Source organism: Apaloderma vittatum, unplaced genomic scaffold (assembly GCF_000703405.1).
Source record: "Apaloderma vittatum isolate BGI_N311 unplaced genomic scaffold, ASM70340v1 scaffold5573, whole genome shotgun sequence".
Classification (NCBI taxonomy): domain Eukaryota; kingdom Metazoa; phylum Chordata; class Aves; order Trogoniformes; family Trogonidae; genus Apaloderma; species Apaloderma vittatum.
The window spans coordinates 45049-56020 of NW_009709707.1; the positions used below are offsets into that span (position 1 = coordinate 45049).

General features: G+C 38.9%; 1 protein-coding gene across 1 annotated transcript in view; it reads right to left on the reverse strand.

Annotated features, from left to right (window-relative positions):
* ZDHHC17 (zinc finger, DHHC-type containing 17) overlaps window positions 1-10053 on the reverse strand; it is a 42323-nt gene extending 32270 nt beyond the window's left edge. The window contains exons 1-3 of the mRNA XM_009867022.1: window positions 9929-10053; window positions 6441-6518; window positions 4309-4453 (exon numbers count right to left, since the gene is read on the reverse strand). Coding sequence (XP_009865324.1) covers window positions 4309-4437 — 129 coding nt within the window. The 5' untranslated portion in view covers window positions 4438-4453; window positions 6441-6518; window positions 9929-10053. The remainder of the gene's footprint in view (window positions 1-4308; window positions 4454-6440; window positions 6519-9928) is intronic.
* Between the last annotated feature and the right edge of the window lie 919 nt (window positions 10054-10972).

Consider the following 10972-nt stretch of genomic DNA (forward strand, 5'->3'; position numbering starts at 1 on the left):
AATTTCTTCCTAATATCTAATCTAAATCTACCCTCTTGCAGTTTCAGGCTATTGTCCCTTGTCCTATCACTACAGGTCCCCATAAAAAGCCCTTCTCCAGCTTCCCTGCAGGCCCCCTTCAGGTACTGGAAGGCTGCTATGAGGTCACCCCAGAGCCACCTCTTCTCCAGGCTGAATAACCCCAGCTCCCTCAGCCTGTCTTCATAGCTGAGGTGCTCCAACCCTCTGATCATCTTCGTGCCCCTCCTGGGCTCAGTCCAGTAGATCCACATCCTTCTTGTGCTGTGGGCTCCAGAACTGGATGCAATACTCCAGGTGGGGCCTCACCAAAGCAGAGTAGAGGGGCAGAATCACCTCTCTCGACCCGCTGGTCACGCACCTCTTGATGCAGCCCACGACACGGTTTGCTTTTTGGGCACACTGCCAGCTCTTGTTGAGCCTCTCATCAACTAACATGGCCAAGTCCTTCTCCTCAGGACTGCTCCCAATCTGTTTTCCCCTCATCCTGTATTTGTGCTTGAGACTGGCTTGACCCAAGTTCAGGACTTTACACTTGGCCTTGCTGAACTTCATGAGGTTGGCATGGACCCACGCCTCAAAGTCTCTCTGGATGGCCTCCCTTCTCTCCAGCGTGTCAACCACTCCACAGAGTTTGGTGTTGTCAGCAAACGTGCTGAGGGTGCACTCTATCCCACTGTCCATGTCACTGACAAAGATGTTAAATAGCACCGGTCCCAGTATTGATCCTTAAGCTGCACGCTCCCCACGAGCCCCTCTTTGTTGGTGAGAACAAGGCCCAGCAAAGCACCTCTTCTCGTAGGCTCCTGTACCACTTGGAGAAGAAAATTGTCATCGATGCATTCCAGGAACCTCCTGGTTTGCTTGTGCCTTGCTATGCTGTCACTTAGACAGATATCAGGGTGGCTGAAGTTTCCCATTAGGACCAGGGCTGGCGAACGTGAGGCTGCTTCTATCTGTAGATAGGGAGCCTCATCCAACTGGTCATGCTGGTCAGGTGGCCTGTAGGAGATGCCAATCACAATGTCACGTGCCCATGCTTTCCCTTTAATCCTTCATAGAAAAATTCATCGCACCCTTGTTCAGAATCCTATGCTCCATAGGGAAAAGACCTCTGTCACACGGACTCTTGCCCAGGGAAAGGCAAACAGAGTTCTAAAGAGATTTTTTAAACACATATAGTAAAGATTTATTGTGAAAGGAGATGTAAGGCTAAAAACATTTCCTAATTTAGGAAAGACACATGCTAACTACTCACTAGAAGGAGAGATTTTGTAGGATTCTTGTAATCTCAAATATGCCACAGGATGAGATGCATTACTCAACCATCTGACATACCATATTCACATCTTAACTTACTCTGGAATGTCACGTTTGTATACATTGGGCCCTGATATGACTTCGGCATTTTAAGTAGCGTAAGCAGTGTCAAGCAGTCAAGTAGTACGAGCATCCATTTTGAACATTTTTCAGTGGCTTCAAGCTCTTTTCAGCTTTTCTTTCTTACATTTTTTTGGGAATAACAATCTTACCTAAGCTTGAACTGCGCTACGGATTCTGTGACCTGCTATCTGATTCTATTTATGTCATGTACTTGCCTCAGGCTTGATTTTGACCCAGGTAACCTGTTGACACACACAACATTAACAAATTTTGATCCAGCCAGGTAGACACGACTAAATAAAAAGCAACAGCTATCAGCTACTGCTGCCTCTTGGCTGAGCAGTACTTGCTGGCATGAAAGTGGGTTCACTGCCAACCAAGGCAAGAGGGCGTCTGACCATGAGTTCTTCCCCTGTGCTCCACTCCACAAGCCAGAGGACTGGACTCGAGCCTCAGATTGGAAAGTTCACCGCCAGCTGCTGCAGCCCAGGAAAAATGAAACAGTGACACTAAAGTTGGCTCCAGCTCTGTCTCCAAAAGGGACTTCTTAATCCACCTGTCAGTTCTCTCCACAGTTATAAAAGCTCACTCTCCTCTGGTCATGCAGGTGCACAAAAGCATCAGGATCAGAACTGACAAAAGCACAATGACCTACACCGATCTTTATTTTGACTTTTACTTTGTTGTCATTTACCACACAGGTACTGCAATTAAGTTCAGAACAAGTGCAAGTCTACTCTTTGGATATAAGAGAACCCAGTCACTGTAAAAACATGAGGTAAAAAAAGTTGCAAGTAGTATATAGGGTAAGGTCACTTAAGCAAAAGCAGTCTAAGTTTCCAAACTCAAATCATGGCATCATGAAGGGATTAATGATCTCATATGTACTTATTAAAGAAGAATAAAATGTAGAATTATGCATTTCCCATAGCTTCCACAAAAAGCACATAGCTTCTGTAGTTGTACAGAGTATAGCTACAGAGCTATGAGTTTAAGGATTGTTTTAACAATGATATTGATACTACTGTATTTTAAACACAAAACCCAACAAATAATTTTGAAGTTGAAATTCTTGGAAGTGCTTCTAGAGGTTATTGTTAGAATTACTTCAAACTTATGGCATGGAAATTATACGAAAAATCACACTTTATAACATTTTTTCACTATGAGGGTGACGGAGCACTGGCACAGGCTGCCCAGAGACGTTGTGGAATCTCCTCTGGGAGACATTCAAAACCCGTCTAGATGCGTTCCTGTGTGACCTACTGTAGGTGATCCTGCTCTGCCAGGGGGGCTGGACTAGATGATCTTTTGAGGTCACTTCCAACCCCTGACATTCTGTGATTCTGTGATTTGGGGGATTTAACAAGAAATCATCCTTTTAAAAGCTATTGATAGAGAGCTCCTTCCAAGATAATAGGTTTTAAATTTTAAAGCAATTTTGTGCACTTAAAAATGTACACATGTAAAGACACACAGCTCCTTTTGAAATGAAGACTTATATGCTCAAATAAGACAAGTCTTTATACAAACATGTATACACATGTATACAAACCTTTACAGGGAGATTTCATAACCACAGCAGAACATTTTTAAAGGTTGTTTATACCTCATTAATGTTATGTTTTAAACAAGTTCGCATATGTACCACATCTACAAGATTTTTCTGGTAACATAAAACCCACATACCATTACACATAGTTCGTGAACAACATACAAACCTTGTTCCTGATGAAAAAGCATTTCTCTCTAATCATTATTTCTTACAAAACAGAAATTAATGGTTAGCTCAGTCAGTTGAGCGTTGCACTAAGAACGCCAAGGTCGCGGGTTCGATTCCCGCTCGGTCCCCATGTGTTGCCTGGTCTAGTCGAGAGGTGGCGTCCCTGCCCATAACAGGGAGGTTGGACTAGATGATCTCTAAGGTCCCTTCCAGCTTAGGCCACTCCATGATTCTATGATGATCATCTGCTTCTAACGCCTAGCTTACTCTCTATCATACACTAAATACTATTTGACCAAATAGTTTCCAGGTACACATGTCCAGAAACAAATAATTTTCTGCAGGAATTTCAGTATTTGTTTTACACAGACCAAACCCACCAATTTCACAGTCAGATTCTACCTGACTCATTGTATCATGTCTCGTTATTTGAAAGAATAAGCAGAATACAGAAGAGAGAACAGCAATACTAAAATGATAGGAGGATTTTGACTTTCCTATATGTTTTACAAAACAAATCAAATTTGTGCTTCAGGTACATATCTGTGGGTGAGTAAATCTACAAATTAGAACACAGGGAGAGTAGCAAAAACGTGAACTTGCTTTTGAGCATACATGCTCAGGATCAGAAGCAACAAGAACAGTAATGAACACGTTATATACACAACTTCACAGATCTAGCATTAATATAAGCAGTTTGGGGTTCTTTCGGAGGTTTTTTTTATTTACATACATGCAATGAGAAACATAAATAAATAAAAATTGTGGGCTGAGGTGTAAAAAAAAAAATTACCTACAACAACTGTTTGTCATTAGATTTTTTTAACCGTGTATAACCTGATGATTCTGTGAATTCTAAAATACTTGCTACCATTGTCACTGTTATCATTTAAAGATCAAATTCATTAGAAATAAAGAACAGTAAAAGAATAACTGCCAGAATTTCCATATATTACACTAGACAGGCATAAACTAAAGCCAAAGCACTCAGACCACTGTTAGAGGAAATTAAGTTAGCAGGTGGCACATCAATATTATAGTCTACAATAAATGGCATTGAATTATTTTTATGTTTATTCAGGCAAGTATTTTGCATTTCCTGAATGACAGGTATGGATTTCAATTATTTTCCTACTCGAGTTTTGAGTAGATTCTATTTAAATTTGGTATTACTTAAAACTTACCTGTCCCTTTGCTATCAGGTAAGCAACAATCGAAGTATGGCCAAACTGGGCAGCCAAATGAATACAGCTACATCCCTCTCCATCAATTAGTGACGGATCTGCTCCATATTTCATCAGCTGTACAACCATGGATAAGTGACCCTGCCTAAATGTAACAAAACACACAAAAGCCACAAATGAATAACCATATACAGAAAAACTACTAAAATTTGAACATTTGAATACAACAAACGTGTTTAGCAGTTAATTGCATTACCAGAGCTTCTGCACTTTGACTCATACTTTGAAAATAACAACTGTCATGATCTGATTCTACAACTGAGTAAGCAAATTCATTCATATAAGAAAATTTTATGGAGCCGATGCATTCATCCTGTGCAATTTGGTTACGCGTGTTGTATAGGAAAAAGTCAGTCAACAAAATCCCCCAAAATATTAGTTTAGAAATCTAGCCTATTGTGACTTCTTCCAAATCACATTTGAGACCTGCTATTTTAAGAGATGTCAGACTGGCTACATAATCTCACTTTCTGTGAAGCATATGGTTTATCTTTCTATAATATACAAACAGTAGTGAAATAAAAATAGGAAGAAAAGGTAAACTGGAGGCCTATACTTCCTCCATATGATGTTAAAAACTTAAGCATCTTTTCTGGCATAGGAAGCATGGGCATATTCTTCTTGCAGGCGCAGTGCCTATCTGCCACTACACAGCTTCTGACATGAGCATAAAGTTCTTTTCACAGAAGCCAGTTCAGACAGTGCTTCACAGAACAACAGTTTACATCTGTGTGCACCAGGAAACTCAACCAACTTTTTGTGTTATTAACACAGAACCTGAAGTGTGATCTGTACCAAAAAGAAATATATGAGCTAAAATCTTTAAGAGAGGCTAACAAGCAAGTCATCATCTTTGGTAAACAGACTATTTCGACAGATTACATGTTCTAAAAGTCATTTTTCTAAGTCTCCTTTTGCAGTCTACAGTTAAAAATATTAATATGGACAGTGTTCTTTCATGCCTATTTCTAGGTGACTGTCTGAAGAAGCAACTACTACATGAAGGTTGTCTTAAATTTTCCCAGCCATTTATTATTCTCAGATCATCTTTTACATCGTAATTCCAATTTTAAGTGCATCTTTAAAAAAATCCAAGCACATAACAGAACACTACAAGGACAATGTCATACATAATCATCTCATACAAAATTGTCCCAAGTGCTGCTAAACTTGAGAAGACTGACAAAAATGAAATCTCCAAAGTAAGAGCAAACAAATGTGACTAAAGACTCTAATTTTACTTTGCTCCATTTCCTATTATTGCAATCATCTTTCTCTACAGCAGAAAGAAATAAGTCGAAAAACTCAACTATATGCTTAGAGCTCCTTGTCCCGGTTTTGGCTACGGTAGGGCTAATTTTCTTCCTAGCAGTTGGTACAGCGTTGTGGTTTGGATTTTGTATGAGGATAATGTTGATAACACACTGACATTTTTAGTTGTCGCTAAGTAGTGTTAATACTAAGTCTAGGACTTCTCAGCTTCTCATGCTCAGCAAGAAGGCTGGAGGGGCACAACAAATTGGGAGGGGCCACAGCTGGGACAGCTGACCCCAGGTGACCACAGGAGTATTCCATACCACATGACGTCATGCCCAATATATAAAAACAAGGGAAAGGTGGCCGGAGGCCACTGCTCAGGAACTGACTGAGTATCAGTCAGCAAGTGCTGAGCAACTGCATTGTGCATCACTTGTTTTGTAGATTATTTTATTATTATATTTATCATTATAGTCATTGTTATTATTTTCTTCATTTCTTATCGTATAGTCCTGTCGCATAGAGCAGAGTGTCTCTGCTCACGAGTTTTACATTTTATTTTTGATTCCCTCCTCAATCCCTCTGGATGGGGAGAGCGAGAGGCTATGTGGTGCCTCATTGCTGACTGGGGTTAAACCAGCAGCAGCAGCAGCTCAAACACATCACATTCACAGTGTGCCCAGTTATCAATGACTGAATTAACTCCCGTACAAAGTACTCCCATAAAATACAGTAATTTTATAAATCAATGCATAGCAGATTCCAAGTTAAGCAAAGACCCAGGAAAAGAAAATTCCAGAAGACTTTTTCCACACCTCGTTGCCCAGTGAAGTGGGGTAGAATTTAAATCTCCTCCAAGCTGATCAACGATAGCACCTTTAGATATATAGTATCTGGAATAACAGAACAAGTAAACATTACTGCTTGTCTTGGTCAAGTGTAAAGGACACACAGTAAGTACATGTGATATTATGTAAAACAGACAGAGATCATGCCTTCATATAACCTTGCTTGTTATAGGTTGTGCATCTACATTCAAATTTTTGCCTTTTTGATGCGGGTTGTGAGAGTAGGGATGTTTCCTACTGTATTTTAAATATGCTGCTATTTCTCAGTTTGGTTCTAAGGTAAAACAGAGTAACTGCCATATATATTAGTAAAAACTATACTACCACAAAAGTATTTAATAAAATTGATTCTCTAAAGTATTTAGGAGTTGCTACATTAAAAGGCATTCTGAATTACTAGTAAAATAATATGACGCTAGAAGACTAGTGTATTTAGAGAATTTTGGCTAAATGGCAAAATTATATACAATTCAACTTACCGCATGCGTCATCACAGGAATAGCCCTGCTGAAGTAACTGTTCCAAGAGCTCACACTTAAGTTACACGTTTAGCCAAGTACTAACATTTTTACATACTTCTCAACTGACGTTCATCAAAGGATAAAAACACCTGAGCATTAAAAAAATACTTCTAGAAATTATTCTTCCCTCAAGAACACTTACAAAAATACAAAGTACCTGTAGGAACAAAACACATTACCCATACTGAACTGTGCCCTCTCTGTGAACCGTTTTTGTTTGCTGTTTTTTATGGGATGCTAAACTGGCAATATTATTTTTCCTTTGTGAAAGAAAATGCACACCTTGCAAAGGAACTCCTGTTTTAAAAAGAACAGGCTTTCCCTGTAGGCTTGCAGGTCTTCATTCACTATCATATAAGTCAATGGGAAAAAACCACATTACTAACAGACCTTTGAAATGTACAATCTGGCTATGGATTCCTAAGTGCTTGCTTATTTTAAGTACCTATACCTGCAGACTTGTTTACAAAACACATGCCTGGTAAACGTGAATGTTGCTCTCCTGCTCATACAAACTGTCCTTCAAATCCTCAGCATTAAGTTTCAGGCACCTCTCTTTCCTGTAAGTAATTCAAGCAAGAAGAAGAGTAACAAACAGAACAATTTGAAAAGCACTGCTCTAAGAAACTACCTTCTTCTTTAGCGTTCACTGATTCAGAGAGCGCAACTTCAAAAAGTGCCCGCACTAAAAATATCTAAAGGAAAAGTTCTTTTATGCGGCTGCTTTAGAGCTACCAGACACAATGAAGTACTTGAGCTGACTTGCCAAAGTCATACAAACTCAGGTTCGGATGATGAACAAAATCTGCTCTGATCGATGCAGGACAGTCTACTCCGCTGGGCTCCAACACCAAAGGAACAGAACGGTAACATATCTCTGCTGAAGTTAAGCTTTTGGATTTCTCAGTGAGAACAACCAAAGGTGTGAAAATCTTGGTACCATGCAGGTGAAAAGACAAGGCATACATATAAGGTAAAGAGACAATGTAATTTTTTTATTGTGAAGCATTAGCTAGCAAAGAAAAAATTCAAATAAGACACTAAGAAGCTATTTAGCCCCCTTGGGAAGGAGTTCCCAAGGAAATCTTGTGTAGATAAAAGACAGCACGGAGAAATTCACAGTCAAAGCTTGGATCCCTCTCACTGATGTGACAGCCACTCATGAGGAGGTGAACACGAAACAGATTGTCTTCATTCAAACACTGATCCCTGCAGAAACACAGAATATGTTCAGATTCTGCTGAGCTGCAGCACTGCTTACTGGTTAGTTCGTTTTATTTAGAAGGAAGAACTTGCAGTTTGACAACTGGGAAAAGACAAGGCAGCGATCTCCTGCCAGATGGTGCGTTGAAATAATATTGTATGTTTCCTTAAGGCTGTTCTTAGTCTAAACTGAGATTTATCACTGCACTTCAGTTCCAGCATACATGAACAGTGAGATTTTTCTGCAAAACCAGACTGAGAACTTAATCTCTTTGTCTAGGTAGATATTGCAGACAGAATTTTGTGCTTGGTGAGAATGTCCCTGGAGAAAGGAAGAACTGGGCAATTCTACTCTCAGGGAGTCATCTAAGTTTCCAAGCTGGAAGATACCAGTCTTCCAGTGCAAGTCCTGTCTGCACACAAAGCAAGCAGATCTGATGTTACCTTAAGAAGAAAATACTTCCACTGATCTCCACCTTAGGATCACTAAGTCTTTGCCAGGCATTTAAAAACTGTTATCAATGCTGAATCTCAAGTCTCACAATAGACAGGATGAGGAAACACTAAAAATAAGAGAAGTCTAATTTTGAGCTTGCACTCTCCACAGATGACTTTCTGAGCTATTTCACTGAGAAGACCTTATATAGCCAATATCCGGTAAGCAAGGTCCTTCTCATCAGATCTAAACCTTTATCTATTTACCTATCTGTATCTATTTAACCTTAAGAAAACTGCATCAGGACATTGAAAGTCCCTTAAAAACAAGATGAGAAATGTGAACTTGAGATTATTCAGAAACTCAAGATCTGGTCTGATGAAGCTGCTGGTGATGGACATGCATGGAGAGAGTGTGCTTAAATTAAGATGATTTGCATTTGTTTTTATGTGTAAGTACACACATGCATAAATAAGAACCGTTTTGAAAAGTGGACTGATTGAAGATGTGTAGTTCATGTCACATAGTCTAGAAACCTGCTGGTTCAGTAATATTTTGTGTATTTAGATTTAACTGCATGTACTTAATTCATTTGTTCTGTTACTTGCAGAGAGAAAAAACCACAACACATTCTAGACCAGCAAGTACTAAGAACTACCCCTTCTGAATTTAAGCTTTCTATCTTCTGAAACATAATAATAGGTCTTAAAACATAGCCTTGAATATTATGTTCCAGACTTTACAAACTGAAAAGCAAAAAACCACCCTAAATCTCACAGCTTTCACTATTAAAGATTTTGCTATTACTTGCAAGGAGAGGTGCTGCAATGTTAACCTTTTGCAACAGGTGGGGTTTTAAGATGCAGTCACTTAAGTAAGAACTTCTTGAAGTGCTGAATGAAGTAGGAATTGAACTTTACATTCTATTACTCTTACTTATTCAAAAACATTCACTACCTTCTAGCATCAAACTTCCCCATCTAAAAAAAAAATTTAGTATTTCAACAAGTATACCATAGTGTAAAGAAACTGCATGTACAGCTGAACAGCTGTTCCAGAGGTTTAACGCATCCGAGAACAGTCTGAGCTTGACTTCTGGACATGGAATAGCTTTTACTTTGGTTCACTTTATGATCAAAACATGGCTGCCAAAATGCAAATTCAGTTTTCTAACTTTTCCCCTCTGCCTCAAATTTCAGTTGACATTTTACAAGGCTTAAGATTACTTAAAACCTTACAAACAGAAATCAGCATTTTTAAGGACATGATTAGTTTAACATAAGTGCGATACATACTTCACCAGATCTATCCTGTTGTTGATTGCGGCCCAGTGGAGAAGCGTTACATTTTCTTTGTCTGGCTGTCGGACATCATAACCTGCTTCCACCAACTCTCTACATCGTTCATATATTCCATACCTTGAAGAAGAAAACGAGATTTTTGAAAGTGGTTACCTTAGACAAAAATGCACTAGGCAAACACTATACTTAGGGTCACAACACAAGGGCTTCAATGGAAGAGAAATGAAGAAGAAATTTTACTCTGTTTCTATATGATTACAGATCTCTTGCAACAAGGAGCTTCCACTGGCAGAAGTTCTATTAATCAATTCAAGATTTTATAGCAAACCTGTCTCCACAACAACCTATAAAGCAGATATTGGTAAGCAGTATAAAAAAAGTATAAATAATGAAAGCAAGTATAGATAGAACTATTCTCTTCCCAAGGACTCTTACTACATTCATTTCTCCCACCTCTGTTCTCTTTCCTTTGCATCTCTTGAAGACCAAAAGAGCTTCATCCAACCAATTTGACAGTGTATTTCTAAAATTCAGCAGATGACAAGACCATCACGTTAATTACAAACACCAACACAGGTCAAACACTTCCCAATTTTCTTCTCAGATAACAATCTTCCTGATAAACATTAGTATCATTTTCTTCTTGGCATCACTTCAAAATTCTATACTTTGATATGAAATTAATTCTTTCACTCAAGATGACTACTAAATGTGAGCTACCTTAATTTGAAAAGTGAAATCTACATATATTTTGAAAGGTGAAACAAATCAGGAAGCATAAACATCACTTAGGCATCTAAGGTAGGACTAACTCCAACATTAAACATTGTCTTGATGCTCATACAGTGTTATCATCCATTTTTAGTGGAAATAAAAGCAAGGCAGAAAGACAAGTAGAGATTACATTTCAACGTCTGCACAATCCACAAGGATTTCTCCAGGCTCAAGGAGGAGACTGATGCGTGGGCACACCTTGAAATCGAGATCACTGCCTCGTCACATCCAACTTCTGCTATAGCAGAAATTTAGTAGTCTCTT